General features: G+C 44.2%; 1 protein-coding gene across 3 annotated transcripts; it reads right to left on the bottom strand.

The window, feature by feature from the left end:
• Positions 1-1800: 1800 nt before the first annotated feature.
• Tmem192 (transmembrane protein 192) lies at positions 1801-15722 on the bottom strand. Of its 3 annotated transcripts, none has more exons than XM_027394054.2 (6): positions 15573-15722; positions 11137-11283; positions 8824-9088; positions 5828-5962; positions 4509-4611; positions 2564-3595 (listed from the first exon to the last, which is right to left on the bottom strand). In XM_027394054.2, the coding sequence occupies exons 1-6, from the start codon at positions 15597-15599 to the stop codon at positions 3472-3474; spliced, it is 801 nt and encodes a 266-aa protein (XP_027249855.1). In that variant the 5' UTR covers positions 15600-15722; the 3' UTR covers positions 2564-3471. The 3 variants fall into 3 exon arrangements, with proteins under 3 accessions (XP_027249857.1, XP_027249855.1, XP_027249856.1); XM_027394055.2 differs by lacking the exon at positions 15573-15722 and adding an exon at positions 15071-15342; XM_027394056.2 differs by lacking the exon at positions 5828-5962 and having other exon boundaries at positions 1801-3595.
• Between the last annotated feature and the right edge of the window lie 882 nt (positions 15723-16604).

Raw genomic sequence — 16604 nt, 5'->3', positions numbered from 1 at the left:
CCCAGGTGCACACACATATATAATATGCAGGCAAAACACTCATACACATAAAAATAATTTAAAAGATGTCTACTCTTCCTCATTCAATAAAGGACCCCAGAGTATTCCCAATGATGTCATTAGTAGCAACACTCATGTACACTGGTGTTTTAGTCTGGATCTGCTCTTTGCCCCAAAGGCCCTAGCAGTAATGGCTTTGTCTCCAGCTTGGTATTGTCAAGAGGTGTAGAACCTTTATATGGGCAGAGGCGAATAAGTCATTTTTTTTTTTTTTTGTTGGCATACAACAGTGTCTTTTGTTGTTCCACGTTATCCTCTGACTATATAGTTGAGGATGATCCAAATTCTCAATTCTCCACACACTGACATTACAGGTCTGGGCCACAAGGCTGGGCTAGCATTTAGTTAGGACTTTTGTTTCCGAGACAGGGTCTCTCTCAGATCCACAGCAGTTCTGCTTCAGCTTCCTGGATGCTGCAATTACCGAAATGAGCCACTGTGCCATGCCCAGCTCCCTGGGAGTTTCTCTTTGGTTACAAAAGACTTCTTTTGATTTTCCTGTATGTGGGCATGTCTGTGTTTAGGTATCTACAAGTGCCAGGCCATAAGAGGGTGCGAGATCCCCTGGAGGAGGTACAGCAGGCAGTTGTGAACCACCTGACATGCCTGCTGGGGACTGCTACAACCTAGAGGGTGAGCATGCACCCGCATTCGGAGGAGGCTGTGGTTTTGGCCAATGGCTGATTTTGTGGTACTGGGGTAGAATCCAAGTTTGAGGTTGAATACTCTAGGCAAACACTATGCCCGAGAGCTGTAGACCCACAACACTAAGGCTGTAGGTGGTTCTTAGTATTGAGATGGGGTGGCGTGTAGCCCAGCTGACTTTGAATCCTTTGTGTAAATCCAAATAGCCCTGAGTCTGATCCTCCTGCCTTCACTTCCCAAGTCCTAGGATTATAGGCATGATGAGACAGTGCTCCGGGATTTATGGCTGCAGTTTTAGAGGGGCTTCCTCATTAAGTGACTCAAAGGAAATAAAGAATATGTGAGAAGGGGAAACAGGTGCAAAGGCCCTGAGGTGATAATGTGCTTGGCAGTCCATACCACAGAAGCATGGTTATAGCAGTGCCAACAGAGAACCAGGAGAAATGGCCAGGTAGGGAAAGGGAGTTTATTTCCTAAGGACTTTCACTGCCAGGCCTTGGGATTTGAGAAGGAATCATGTGTACATGACCTAATGTGTGGTTTAGATCTCTGGGGCTGGACAGATGGCTCAGTAGTTAAAAGGTCCTGGATGCCTTTCTAGAGGATCCAGGTTCGATTCCTTGCAACACCATGTTGATCCAACCCTCAATAACTCCAGATCCAGTGTATTACAAGCACTCTCTGGGATCCTCAGGCAGCAGATATGGACATGGAGCATAGACATACATGCAGGCAAAACACCCATACATGTAACATAAGCAATCATTTACAAATAATAAAGCTCTCTGACCATCGAGTTAAAACATAAATGTTTGGAGAGTAGAGAGCTGAGGTGATCAGAATCAGATGACCTGGGGCCGGAGTGACAGAGGCCCCACCAGTGATGGAGGCTTCTCCAAAGGGCCTGGGTTTTATCCCCAGCACTCACTTGATGGCTCATGGCCACCTGTAATTCCAGTTCCAGGTGATCTGCTGCTCTCTTCTGCTCTCCATGGGCACCAGGCACACACACCACACAGGTATATAAGTAAGCAAAAAGTTTATATACAGTGAAATTAAAAACATATTTAAAAGAAGAATAAAATTTAATAAAAATATATTTTAAGCAATTTTATTCTGTGCAGGTGCACTAAATTAAACAATTGTATTAAAGTCATTAAATTAAAAATAAGCATGTTAAAGATTTACCAAAAAAAACCCAAAAAACAAAAAACAAAGAGTAAAGGGTCTGGAGATGAAGCTCAGATGGTAGCATGCACACAGCACTGAGCTCCATTCCTGTTCCAATGATGGGGATGCCTGTAATCCCAGTACTTGGGAGGTGGAGGTAGAAGGGTCAGAAGTTCAAGGTCATTCTTGGGTACACAGGGAGTTTGAGGCCAGCCTGGGCTACCTGAGACCTTGCCTCAAGAAACAATAACTATCAAGATTATCCCAGGAGAAGGATTTGAACAAAGGATTTGGGGTGCATGGCACAAGAGAGGTACCACAGATCTGGGATAGGCAACAGTTTCTTTCATAGTCAAAAGAAATGGCAACCTGGGTATGGGAACTGAACTCTTGTCTCCCATACACACACCGAACCACTGAGCCATCTTTCTAGCCTCTGAAAACTTTAAGTACAATGTGGCTTCAATGTATGAATGTCAGTATTACTTCTTAGAGACTCAATCATATTACCAGCAGAAGACATGTACACATTTATCTTGGGGGAGGAAAACTTTTAGAATGCCCCAGCAATGGCTGTATCCAAGGAAACAGGAATTTACTGTCCACAAGCAAGAGTCTGTGGATGGAAAGACCAGTCCTTGCCTGTCAGGGTGTGTCCATCATATCCCTATATAATTATGTTTGGCTCTTCAGCTAATTAAACTTATTTATTAAAGTAGAACAGAGAAATATATGGCAACTCCTTGAAGAAGGGCAGAAATAAAGTGAAAGTGACAGATTATTTCTAAATCTCTCAGCACTTGCCAATGGAAGGTCAACTATGTAACAGGTGCCACCACTTCACCACATAGTCTCCCGTTGCCCCAGGAATTGTTTGCATTTTATTTCTCAGAACTAGCACAGCATATGCCCTGATTCGATCAGTCCTACAATGAGGAAACTTCTGTGTTTCTGGAGCAAGGTCTCCTTCTATGGACTGGGCAATGAGCTGGCCTCAAGCTAGTGGTCATCCTCCTTCCTCAGCTTTTGGGGCACTGGGGTTACAGGTGTGAGTCACCATGACTGGCTGAAGGAAAGTCTGTATCAAAGCTGACTCGGTGGCAGTGTTGGCTTATTATGTGTGAGGCATTTGGGTTTATCCCCAGCACTGGAAAACAAACAAGCAAACAAACAAACAAGACCCAAATGATTTGACCGTTTCTCTCATCCAATGAGCCCACACCCATATCAAATGCCTGTGAGACTCTTCCGAAGCAAACATCGAGTACAAGAAGGCCTCTCAGCAGTCTCACTGTGGCAAGAACAGATGGGTTTCAAAACCCCGTTTACAGCCAGCAGACTGTCACAGTCACACTTGCTTTACAAAGAGCCAGATTATTCCAGGGTTCTTAAACGATAGCTTGCATTCCAGAAAAGTCAAGAAATTAAACTGTTTCAAACTATATAAAACCTTCTCAAGTTTTCCAGCCTTCTATAGTCACCCAGGGGCTCATGTTGCCAGCACACACTGTGAATGTGGCTGTAGCGAAGGCTGTGGTTCCCGCAGCAGGAAGCCGGTGGATGGGCAGTCTGGAGTAACTGTGGACTCAGTAGCTGTCATGTCCTGGCTGGCTGACAGGCCAGGTCCAACAACCGCTTACTCAACAGGGCGTTGTGCCGCTTTAGGTATGCTATGATGTCTCCTTGCTTTTCAACAATTTCTTCTAGGCTTGACATAGTCCTGCAGAAACCAGGATGCAAACAGGTTACACTCAGTCACCGACATTCTTTGGTGTCATTTCAAATGAGTCCTCAGGAGTATTCAGTAAGGCACCCTGTGCCCAGTGTTTTCTCTGGGGTTCTATACAACAGGGATACTCTGAGACCAGTCCTTCATGAATGAACTTAGTGACTTCCACTTGGGAAATCAACCATGTTGCCTTTTTTTTTTTTAAATCAATTTTTAGGCTTTTGGTTTTTTGCCCAGAAAAGTTGTTAAAGTTTTTATAATTTAAACTGGGTGGTGGTGGTGCATGCCTTTAATCCCAGCACTTGGGAGGCAGAGGCAGGGGGATATCTGTGAGTTTGAAGCCAGAATGGTCTACAGAGCAAATTCCAGGACAGCAAGGGCTATTCAAAGAAACATTTTCTTGAAAACCAAAAAAAAAAAAAAAAAAAAAAAAAAGTTTTTACAATTTAAAGTCAACACATGAGCCAGGCGATGGTGACACAGCCTTTAATTCTAGTTCTCAGAAGCAGTCAGATCTCTGAGTTCCTTGACAGAGAAACATTGTCTCGAAAAATCAAAAAAACAAATAAGAGAGAGAGAGGAAGGGAGGGAGGGAGGGAGAGAGAGAGAGAAAGAGAGAGAGAGAGAAGGAAGGGATGGAGAGGGAAGGAGGGAGGGAGGGAGCAAGCTACCAGGGATGAACCCTGAGACACATACATAAGTTCTCTGACTACATTCCCAGCCTTTATAAAAAGGTACTAAAAATTATTTTGGGTCAAGATTTTGCTAAATTGTCCTGGATAGGGGTCCACCCTGCCTACTTGGAGGCATCCCAAGTAGACAGAATCACAGGCACATACCATCAGACACCTGAAGGGAAAAAGTTCCCTCTTTCTGATTTTTTTACTGTCAATTCAAGCCTTACCTGAAGCCGGTCTCTGAGGCAATATTCCTGGGGTGAGCATAATTTTTTTCTTCTTCAAGTACATCAGGCTGAGGTTTGGCTCGATTGAATCTCCTAATTCTCACTGAAATAATAAAATCATTTTTAATCAGATTACCTATTTCTGAAGAAACTCTTATATTCATTTATTCAAGTTATACTAGTTAGTAACTCTTTTTGCACAGATAATATATATTCGATCGAGTAGTGAGTAAACAGTTTGAATATAATTGCTTATTAAAGTCTACGAAGCAAGGACTAGTCACAGCAAATGTCAAGATTATCATTAGTAACAAAATAACAATAATAACAATAGCTGACATTTACAACACACATTACAACAGCATATCTCGAATGACATAGATGGATGACCTCCTTCCATTCTCATGACCACACCATTAAGTGAGCACTCATTTTTTATTCTTGAGACAGGGTCTCACTATGTAGACCAGCTGGCCTGAAACTCAAGGGACCCATGTGGGTCTGCCCTCCACCTATTGGGATTAAATGTGTGTGCCTCAGGCCTGGCCTTTGTTTTTAATTTAGATGCCAAATTTACTTGCAGGGTATAGCTTACTGACTTGGCTATAATCCCAGAGCTTGGAAGGCAGAGGCATGGAGATGGCTATAAATTCAGAGTCATTCTGATTGCTTTATAGCAGTAGTTTTTAAACTGTGGGTGATGACCCCCTGGGAGGTTGAATGACTCTTCCACAGAGGTCACGTATCAGATATCCTACATATCAGATATTTACCTTACAATTCATAACAGTAGCAAAATTACAGTTATAAAGTAGCAAGGAAAATGATTTTATGGTTGGGGTCAGCATAAGGAACTGTGTTAAAGGGCCACAGTATTGGGAAAGTTGAGAACCACTCTCATAGGAAACAAGCTTGTGTAAGTGTGTGTGTAAGTAAGTTGGTGTGTAAGGGTACGTACGTGCCTGTGCTTTCAGCATGCCAGAGGCCCTGGATCCCCTGGTGTGTAGTTACTGGCAGTTGTGAGCCACCTGACATGATTAAGGGCAGTAAGTACTCTTAACTGACGAGCCAGCTCTCCAACTCTAAGGTCCCCCAAATCTATGAATGACACAGCTGTAGAGAATTGACTCACTGGTAGTGGTCGTCTCTTCTGTTACTCTGAAAGGAGAGAAGCCTGGAGGTGGTCAACAGTGAAAGAGGGGGCTAAAGGAGTCCTCAGCTAAGGGGAGGGCAGCTTTCCCCTAAAGTAACAGGCTATGCTTCCCAGTGAGCAGGAGAGAGGCAGGCAGAGGTCACAAGACAGAGGCTTCCACTCTCACCTGCATACAGCATCAGACAGCTCAGGGAGCAGATCAGCTCCAGGGCCAGGACGGCCAGAATCAGCTCCAGGTACAGCTTGCTGGGCTCAGGGAAAGAATGCTGCACACAGAAGAGGAGGAGGAGTGCTGTGTTGCCTGAGGAGGAAGGGAAACAGACAGTGATAGGATGCTGGTGGTCTTCAGTCAGCACAAAGTTCCTTTGGTTTGCTGTCCAGAACATGATCTATCTATCTACCATCTATCTATCTATCTATCTATCTACCCACCTACCTACCTACCTACCTACCTATCATCTATCTATTATCTATCATCTGTCTGTCTGTCCAATTTCCTTAAGCCCTTGTGATTTCCTAAATGAGAAAATTGTGTTGTTATATATAACACACTCTTGAGGTCAAGACAGTGTTTATGCTATTAAGGGTGGGCTCTGCATAGCCTGCGAATGGGCCCAGTCACCAGAAGGATAAGCAATCAGAGGGCTGGAACCTCTACCCCACTGCCCCCATTTGGGAAAGCTCAATAGGTTAGAAATCTAAATTCTTTAAAAAAAAATATGGAAGGCTGGCCCATATAGAATGCTTCCCCAGCATGGATAACAACCTGAGTTCAATCCTAGAACCACATAAAATCAAGGATCAAGCCTGTAACCCTGGAATTCAAAAGGTAGATGCAAGAGCATGAATCCTACATAGCAAGTTTGAGACCATCCTACACGAGACCTCATTTTCAAAAACCAAGGAGTTAAAAGATTTAGCTCAGTAGCAGGACATTTGACTGGGAAGTTTGAAGCCTTGGGTCTGACTCCTAGCACCAAAAACAAAAAACAGAAAAAAACAAGAAACAACAAAACCCCACCAAAGAATCTGATGTTGTAGAATCATCTTTTTGTACACTGATTAGTTTCATAAAAAGCTGAACGTCCAATAGCTAAACAGGATTTCCAGGCACAAAGGGCACTGAGAGAAAGGGTAGAGACACCAGGGACACACAGCAAGCAGCATAAGCATTACAAAGTAAAGGTAACCAACCAAGTCACGTAAAAGAACATAGATTAAAAGACCTGGGGTAATTTAAGTGATAAGAGCTAGTTAGAAACAAGCCTAAGCTATCAGCCAAGCTTTCATAATTAGTAATAAGTCTCCAAGTCGTGATTTGGGAGGTAGGTGGCCAGGCAGTAAAGACTTGCTACAATCTGACTTTATTTTAAAACTAAGGAATGAATTACTGGTTTTATAGAAGTATTAAACTGACTTCTTTAGGTTCTTCTGCACATGTGAAAAAAATACTATTTACTGAGATAGGGTCTCAACACAGTGTAGGCTGACTTTGAATTCATCAACCATTCTCTGGCCTCAGCCTCCTGAAGGCCCACGTTGCATCATACCTAGCTTAAAGTCAGATTTTAAAAAGGTAAAGACCAAATACTTTCTTCATGAATTTCAAAACTCTTATTTCTAGATTTTGAAACAAACATTTCTAGATCCTTACTTGAGAGTATTCTTTCCTCTTGTTCCATACTTACATGAGAAATAGTTCAAAAGTTTCTGATTTATTTTGGTGTTATGGTGACATCTTCTGGCGGTATGTGGCTACACATCAGTTAGAACTCAGTCATCCCCAGGAAAATAACCTCCATGCACTGGCCCAGACTCAGTCAAGGTGACCCATTTTACAGTGTGCCCTCTCCACTGAAGTGTATTCCCTGAGCCTCCACTAAGACCTCTAGTGAATGAATGAGCTTGGAGCTTACCCTTTGCAACAGTTCTCAATCTGTGGGTCAAGAACCCTTCGGCAAACCTCTATCTCCAAAAACATTCATATTGCCATTCATAACAGTAGTAAAATTACAGTTACGAAGTAGCAACAAAAATAATTTCATGGTTGGGGGGTCACCACAACATGAGAAACTGTATTAAAGGGTCCCAGCTTTAGGAAGCTTGAGAACCACTGCTTAGGGTAATACACTAATAGAATATAGAAGAAAAATTCATTTTTTTTAAAAAAGATAAGGTCTCATGTAGCCCATGCTGGCTACAGACTTGCTATAAACACCAGGTTGGCCTTGAACTCCAGGTCCTCCTGCCTTCACCACCTTTTCTAACCCTCAGAAATAAATATAAAACAGCAGCAGCATCCCCTTCCCTGAGCAAGTTAGCCGGCTGATACCAAAAAGGTGGGAAATTCTACATGTGAAAGGGGATACACTGGCCTCACAACCACAGCAAATGGAAAATTAAGGCTCTAATGCCTGGCATGGTGGCACGAAACTTGTAATCCTAGCACTTACTTGAGAAGCGGAGACAGAAGGATTGTCATTAGTTGGAGGATAGCCTGACTGAAAAAAGAGTTTTAGGAGTGCCAGCCTTCAAGACACAGTGAGATGCTATCTCAAAACAGCATAGACTGTAAGAAAAGCTTCAGGAGGTGGATGGGACACAGCTCATTGGTAGAGTCTTATCTAGCATACCCAAAGCTTTGAGTTCAATCTCTCTTTCTCTCTTCCCACCAAAAGAAAAACTCAGGGACTACAACACACACACACACACACACACACACACACACACACACACACACACACACACACCACACCACCACCACCACCACCACCACCACCACCACCACCACCACCACCACACCACCATGACCAAATAAATTTATATATATATATATGTATATATATATATAATATATATATATAAAAAGAGAATATATTTAGTGGCTGGAGAGATGACTCAGTGGTTAATAGCACCGGCTGTTCTTCCAGAGGACCCAGGTTCAATCCCCAGCACCCACATGGCAGCTCACAACTGTCTGTAACTCCAGTTCCAGGGGATCTGACACTTTCACACCAATGCAAATATAATAAATAAGTTAAATAAATTTAAAAAAAAGAGAGAACATATTTGATTATAAAATCTAATTTCATATGTCTTTTTTTTTTTTTTAATCACCTTTGGCACTCAAGAGGAAGAGCAGCTGAGAGGTACAGGGCTTACCAGAAGAGTGGATCATGAGGGCGAGTGTTTTGAGATGCCTTGTAGACCGGTAGATCTGGGAATAGCCTCGGCTTCTGACTTTGCTGTGGTGATACTGAATGTAGCGTTCAAGAAGCAAATGCAGAATCCACAGGACAATTTTTCCGAGGATTATGACTGTCTGAACTTTCAGTGGGTTGGTGTACTTTTCTGGGCACTTGTCTTCATTTGGATTAGGGTACAAACACAGCACACCTGTTAAAAATGCTAAAATAACAAATACAACCTGTGGAAAGAAAAGCAGTAGGATCCACAGTAAATACGTAGGTTGCAGCCAGGGCCAGTGAGATGGCTCAGTGGGTAAAGACACTTGTCATCAGGACGGACAACCTGAGTTTGACTCCCAGGATCTGCATGGTAGAAGAACACTGACTCTTGAAGTTGTCCTGACTTCTGTGTTTTCGGACACACATACCTGCATTCACACCAGGAGTGAGCATGCACACTCACACATCAATTCAATAACAAAATTATCATAAACGTATGGGTTTAGGAAACAGAAACTACCATTTCTCAAAAGGCTCTATGACTTAGGCTACCCTACTTGATTTTAAAACTTCTTGCCAAAAACATTCTGGAAAACCATGGGAGTGGGCAGAGTCATATGCCTGTCATCAGGAGGATGGAAAATCCTAGGTCAGCCTGGGCTATATAGGGAGATCACACATCAAATTTGAAAAAGAAAAATGCAAGTACTCAGACAAAATCACAAGTAAGAAAATAAAGTCACCCTAAATCCCACTTAAAAAGATAGCCACTTAATGTTGACATTTTATGCCTTTCTCTTTTATTAAAAACAAAAAGGTATAAAAAGAGTTGATTATCTCAAAAGCAATTAATAATGATTGGAGAGATGGCTCAGCAGCTAAGAGTGCAAACTGTTCTGGCAGAGGACTGGGTTCAGTCCCAGCACCCATGTCAAGCCCCAGGCAATCAGATACGCTCTTCAGGCCTCCAAGAACACCTGCATTCCCCCTCCTCACATAATTAAAAATAAAAAAAAAATTTAAAAACTAATAAAATTATGTGCAGAAGCAAGTAGATCTGTGAGCTCTACATACTGAGGCCTTGACTTTAACAAAAGCAAAAAAAGCATTCTACGTGTTTGTGCAAATACTTGAAGACATTCTCACCCACTGGTCCATGAGCTAGCCTCTACTGATTTGGACAGAGGGCCATAACACAGTAAAATGAGGAAGCTGTGAAGCAGTGGTTCTCAGAGGTGACATGGGACATCAGTCAGCAGAACTCAGAGCTTGCTAGAAGGGTCCACTCTTGAACCACACTAGTCCCCTGGAGCTGGTCTCTTGGGGCATAGTCCACCTTCTAGTGAGGTCTAATAAATGGGATCCTTAGAAAAGGAGGGATAGAGTATTAAAATTAAATATATATTAATTAAAATGAGCACGGATCTGCATATATGCTAATGAATGAATTAGCACATGAATTTAACAAGAAGTGAAGGTCTTACTATGCAGTCCAGATTGACTTCTAACTTTGATCTTCTCCGTCTGCCTGCTAATTATCAACATTACAGGCATGTTTGTTTTTCTGAGACAGGGTCTCACTATTCAGCCCTGACTGACCTGAACTTGGTGTCTCAGGCTGGCTTTGAACCCACAAAGATTGCCTGCCTCTGCCTTCCAAGAGCTGGAATTATAGATATGTACTACCAAGCCTGGCTTTACTTATGTATTTACTGTGTTTGTGTGTATGCACGCTTTGTTAAAGCATGAATGTGGACACCAGAGGACAATTTTTCCAGAGTGGATTCTCTCTGTTTGGAGGCAGTGTTTCTATTCATGGAGCAGCTAACCTGGAATGCAGGAGGAGAAACAGCAGTACTCAGGATACGAGTGACTTCATGATCTCTTAGTATGACAATCACACAGCCACAAGGAATGTCTCTACAATAATTCTTGGAAGCATGAGCACAAAAATTTGTGCAAAAATAAATACATTTTAAAAACTGATAGATATAGCACAAATGTCCCCCAAAAGCTTTGTGCGTGCACCTGAGGGGTCAGAGGACAATGCAGGTGCTGGTCTTTGGGGGATGTCTACTTTACTGTTTTGATTTGGAGATGGAGTCTCTCAGGAGAGTCTCGGGCTGATCAGAGAGTTCCAGAGATCCTCCTGTCTCCACTTCCCCATTGTTGGGAGGAAGGTCCTCCACACCCATGTTTTGGTGGAACCCAGGTCCTGAACATGACTGGGCCACCTCCCGCCCTCCACACTGTGCTTTTAGGACCACCAGCTCTGTAGTGAACTCACATGTATAAGCAACAGAAGATTCGCTATGATGACCGTGGGAAGAGGATAGAATCTGGGTCTAAAGTGGGCATGTAAGGAGTGCTGTGGGAGAGGCTGGGTGTCCAGGAGTGGGTCATCATCCGTACTTTGAAGAATATCCAAGGAACCCTGTGAGGCAGAAACACAGTTATACACAAGGCTTCCTGGGTCGTGTTGCTATTTCTCTCTCTCTCTCTCTCTCTCTCTCTCTCTCTCTCTCTCTCTCTCTCTCTCTCTCTTTAGGTTTTTCAAGACAGGGTTTCTCTATGTAGCTCTGGCTGTCTTGGAACTCACTCTGTAGACCAGGCTGTCCTTGACAAAGGGATCTGCCTGACTGTGCCTCCTGAGTGCTGGCATTAGAAGTGTTGGCCACAATGACTGGTTCTGGATCATGGTTGTTTATTTTTTTCCAAGGCCTTCCTATTTATCCAACTTTCCTACTAGACTATCAATTCCCCACCTCTTACTTGTCTGTCTTGGGGACACACACAGCAAACAATGGTGCATGAATCAATGTATGTTCCATATGTATCTTTGCAGGCTTCCACAACTCACTCAAGGGCATCAATCGCTCATCAGGAGAAGCAGTAACAACATTGGAGGCAGCGCCAACTCTAGCCAGAGGTATTAAGAGTTGTGGCTCTGGGAGGGTTCTCAAGTTAAACTGAGACAAAGTTCAAGTCTTATTGCTTACTGGCTGTAAGTTACTTCACGTCTCTAATCCTATTTCCTCGTCTTTGTTTGTTTCTTTTTAAGACTTTTTTTTTTTTTTTTTTTTTAATTTTCTGTGTACCACATGCATGTAGGTGCCCAATGAGGCCAGAAGAGGGTGTCAGAACCCTTTGAGCTGGAGTTAGAGAACGTTGCCAGGTGGGGGATGTGGGTGTTGGGAATCGAACCTGGGTCCTCTGCAAAACTATATGCACTTTTACCCAACAAGTAACCTCTCCAGCCTCAGTTTCCTCCTCTTAAAAAAAGACAGAAATAATAGCACCTGTGCCCAGTTTTGGTTAGGAAGAATAAATGGGTTACTACATAAGAACTACTTTGTACATCACTAAGGATGGCACTGACTTAGCAATCAACGTGTGAGCCTTTTTCTGTTTTGTTTTAGTTTCTTTGTGGCCCTAGCTGTCCCAGAACTCTGTAGACTAGGCTGGCCTCCAACTCAGGGATCTGCCTGCCTCTGCTACCCAAGTGCTGGAATTAAACGTGTAGGCCACCACCACCACCACCCACCGTGAGTCATTTTTATACTAAAAAAATTTTGAGACAACCCTGTTTGTCTGAAACTCACTATGTAGACCACAATTGCTTTGAACTCACAAGGACCCACCTGCTTCTGCCCCCCAAGTGCTGGGATTAAAGATGGGCACTACTATGTCTGACCTCTACCAAATTTTTTGTTTCCCTTTTGGAGAAAGGATCTCAAAATGTAGCAAAGGCTAGTCTTGAGCCCAAGATCTCCCCAATTCTGTCTTCTGGGGTCTGGGATTTTATTATTACTTAACTAGTTAGTTAATTTGTGGTATTGGGGATGGAACTAAGCCTTCCACGTTAGACCAGTGCTGTCTTTGCAATACATCCCAGTCCTCTAGTAACCTGTGTTAACTACCCTGTTCGTCATATGAATGCCTGTGTAGCATGTCTACCATCCATCCTACTGTGTCTTAACCCAGACTCTCAGCATTTCTCTTAGCCTTTCGGTATCCTGGCCTTAGGAATTTTCCTCACTGCTGTCACAAGTTTATGTTTATCCTCACAAAGCCTGCATCTTCCCATTCCTCTCGGGACGGAGCTCTAACTCTTCACCAGGCTAGACGTGCCACGGAAGAACACTGCTCTACTTTTCCAGCTTACCTGTCACTATTCCTCATCCTCATGCTCTGAGCTCTCAGGAAACCCCATTTGATCTCAGCAGCACTCCTACTTGTTCTTCCCCACCCACCGTGCCTATTACAACTAACCTGCACCTTCTCCTTGACTTGTTCCCAACTCGACATCTGACACATTCAGTTGGGTCAACTTCAAACTTTTGAACATGTAGCAGGAAAGCTTTCTCTTTGCTATTTCTAGCTATTTCTGTGTTGTTTCTGAATCAGTTTCAACCCACTCATCAGTCCCATTTTTTATCTTCTTACAAGTCTGATATTTTTTTTATTGTTTTCCAAACATAGGGCCTCATTCATGCGAAGCAGATGCTCTAACACCAGGCTACATCCTCAGAACCCCCAAGTATTCCTTTATTTCCTCCATGAACTCCCTATAGCCCCGCAAGGCCCAGGGTGACCCTGAACTTACCATTTTCCTGCCCTCACCTCCTCAGTGCTGGGTTTACAGATATGTGCTGCCATGCCCGGCTTATGCGGCACTAACGACTGAGTCCAGGGCTGTGTGCAAGCTATGCAAATAAGATTTCTACCAAGTAGGCACAACCAATTTCCACTTCTTATAACTAAGTGAATTACTACCAAAGAATGCACCTATTGCATTGGCCCAAATACTATCTCTTTACTTTTTTTTCCCCAGTAACTGCTTCCTTTGGGGACCCGATGTCTATGCTGCATTAAGCCTTACTGGGACCCAGGTATGGGGACACATGCTTGTTTGTAATCCCAGTATATGACAGACTTCAGCAGAAGGATTACTGTGATCCTGAGGTAAGTAGTATGAATCTGGGAAAAAAAAAAAAAAAAAACACTATGTCGAAATTTCTTTACATATTTTCCCTTTCCCTTACTTGGTCTGAACAAAAGGTGGTTTGTCCAATCTACTCTTCACGAGAAGTACAAAGGAAAGATAGACACTAGGTAAGGTAACAGCTGTGTGGTCACCCCAGTGTAGACTCTGCAATGACTCCTATCATTTAAGACACTCTGAGCTGCTCTTGTTTGGGTCCTTGCTGAGACCTGGGTATTAATTCACCCAAATCTGCACCAAGTCCTTGTGAGCCATTAGTTTAAATGTGCACTTTGCTAGCTACAACATGCCCAAAGCAGGCAACCTACTCAGGTCCATAGCAACTCAGCTACCTAACTGTTGGAGAAATAATCATCACTGTTGTTTGTCGAAAGAAGTATCTAGGACTATATTCCTGAAACTTACATATCCAAGAAGAACTCCAGGGCAGCTTAGCACCAACCAAGAAATCCTCACTGCTCATGTTTTTCTAAACCATTCATTTTCCTCTTAGATATTTCTTTCTTCCATAATTGCCAGTCCATGAAATCTCACTCTTAAAATTTCAAAAAAGGGCTTTTTTTTTTTAAATAAAAAATATGAGTCTTACGTTTCCACGAGTTGGTCAGTTTTCCATTTTCTCAATATTGGAAAATATTGAGAACTGAAAAATAAAACTAGATTTACTTTTTTTTAGTCTTAATGTTAAAACATATTTCATCAAGAAAATTTAACTAGCTAGGTGTGGTGGGGTACTCCCTTTATCCCAGCTCTAAAGAGGGTGAGTCCAGGAATAGTTCGGTAAATCTGAGGCCAGTCTAGGTTGCATAATGAGTACCAGGCCAGCTGGGGCTGCATAGAAAGTCTAAAATAAATGCAGAAATGTGCAGAAACCACATACATAAGACTCAAACCTCTGATAGTTCTGGAATTTCGCTTTTCTGGATGTACTTTAGGACTAAAACCACAGTAATGTTCTTATTAGTTAATTAGCTCGGGTCAGTGTGCTATCGTAATGTCATCCTTGCTCGTTTCCTCCAAAATCGTCTTTTCCCGCCCCAATTCAATTCAACATTTAGTCATAATGTCTTAATAAACTTTTCAAACACAAGATTTTTCCAAGTGTATTATCACTCTATACTGGCTACACAGTGAACTGGGCCACCGGGTACTTTAAAAACAAAAACAAAAACTAAATTTGCATGTAACTACGGTTAAAAAGTCGTTCTGTTCCTACCATGCCTACATGCAAAACAGCACATGATAGATACGGTTTTTCTCCAATCTGGGTTTCCGGGAGATGGGAGCTACAGGTCTTCCCGAGGGATACTGGAGTTCAGCCCCCGCACCACCGTCACTCCAGGTCCCCGGTCCTCTCTCCAGCCACCACAGGAGGGCCCACAAGAGTGGGGTCACCGGGGCTTGCAAGCCGTGCCCGGCCTGGCACTCTCAGGGAGGACTGTCAGGCCAGCACGCATCACGTGAAGCTCCCAGATCCGGAACCAAAGACGCGCACCGCACGTGGGCCGCCGACTGAAGGAAGGGACCCTCGCGCCCACCCTGAGGTGTCCGGAAAGGCACCCGGGCCCGCGGTCCCCGCCCGGAGGTCACCCCACACCCAGCGTCCCCTCTAGTCCAGGCCGCGGCGGCTCTGCGTAGCTCCCAGCCCGCAGTCTCCGCCCCCGGAGCCCAGCACAGGAAGCGGGGATGGCGGGGACAGGGCTCGGCGCCTCACTCACGTCCTCCAGCCTGCCGCCCGCCGCCATGACCCGCCGTCGCGGCCCGATGCCCTGCCAGCCTGACCTCTCCACCAGCGCCCGGGCGCGAGGGCCCGGGACAGTCGCACCTTCTCGGACCTGCGCGCCCCGCCCCGGACACACCCACTCCCGCTTCCGTCCCTCCCCGGACACACCCACTCCTGCGCTTGCCTGGCTCAGCTCTCCCAAGGCCACGCCCCTCTATCTAGATCCGCCGATCTGCTAGCGCACTGGGGCTTGACCCTCCCGCCAGACTCAAGTTTAGTAGGCAATCTCTCCCAGGTGCTAGGGGCGTGGGGTGGGGCGATAGAGGGGAGTCTCTAAACAGTCGCTTAATCTGTTCACCAGTTTCCAGTGCAACCGTTTGAACATTTTCCCCAACTACTTCTCTTTAAAACATTAACTTCACTTACTTCCGTTGCACAGCGTTTGTTTGCAGCAATAGCTCTATGTTTGGGAAAAGACTCAGTAAAATCGTAACTGCAACTGTAGAGGGGCAGGAATGGAATAAAGATTCCAGTTTCTAGCCGGGCGTTGGTGGTGCGCGCCTGTAATCCCAGCATTTGGCAGGCAGAGGCAGGCGGATCTCTGTGAGTTCCAGGCCAGCCTGGTCTCCAGAGTGAGTTCCAGGACAGGCTCCAAAACAATACAGAGAAACCCTGTCTCGAAAAACAAAAACACACAGACAAAAAAAAAGGTTCCAGTTTCTATAACACGATTACAGATGTCTCCACAGAGAAGCAAGGCAGTTAGATATTTTACAGGTTTTGTTTCTGTCCTCCTCTCACCCTCTTCCCCCTGTCCTTTTGAAACAGGTTCTCTCTAAATAGTCTTGGCTGTTCTAGAACTCACTATGTGGACCAGGCTGGCCTTGAACTCTCAGAGCTGTTCCTGTCTCTGTCTCCTGAGTGCTCTGATTAAAGACTTGTGCCACCACACTTGGCCCAAGATTGAGTCAGTTCTTTTCTTCCTCCTGTGAGTCCCAGGCTTGGCCGCAAGGGCCATTTGCCAGCC

The sequence above is a fragment of the Cricetulus griseus genome, assembly GCF_003668045.3.
Source record: "Cricetulus griseus strain 17A/GY chromosome 1 unlocalized genomic scaffold, alternate assembly CriGri-PICRH-1.0 chr1_0, whole genome shotgun sequence".
Lineage (NCBI taxonomy): Eukaryota > Metazoa > Chordata > Mammalia > Rodentia > Cricetidae > Cricetulus > Cricetulus griseus.
This window is presented reverse-complemented; position numbering and strand designations above follow the sequence as displayed.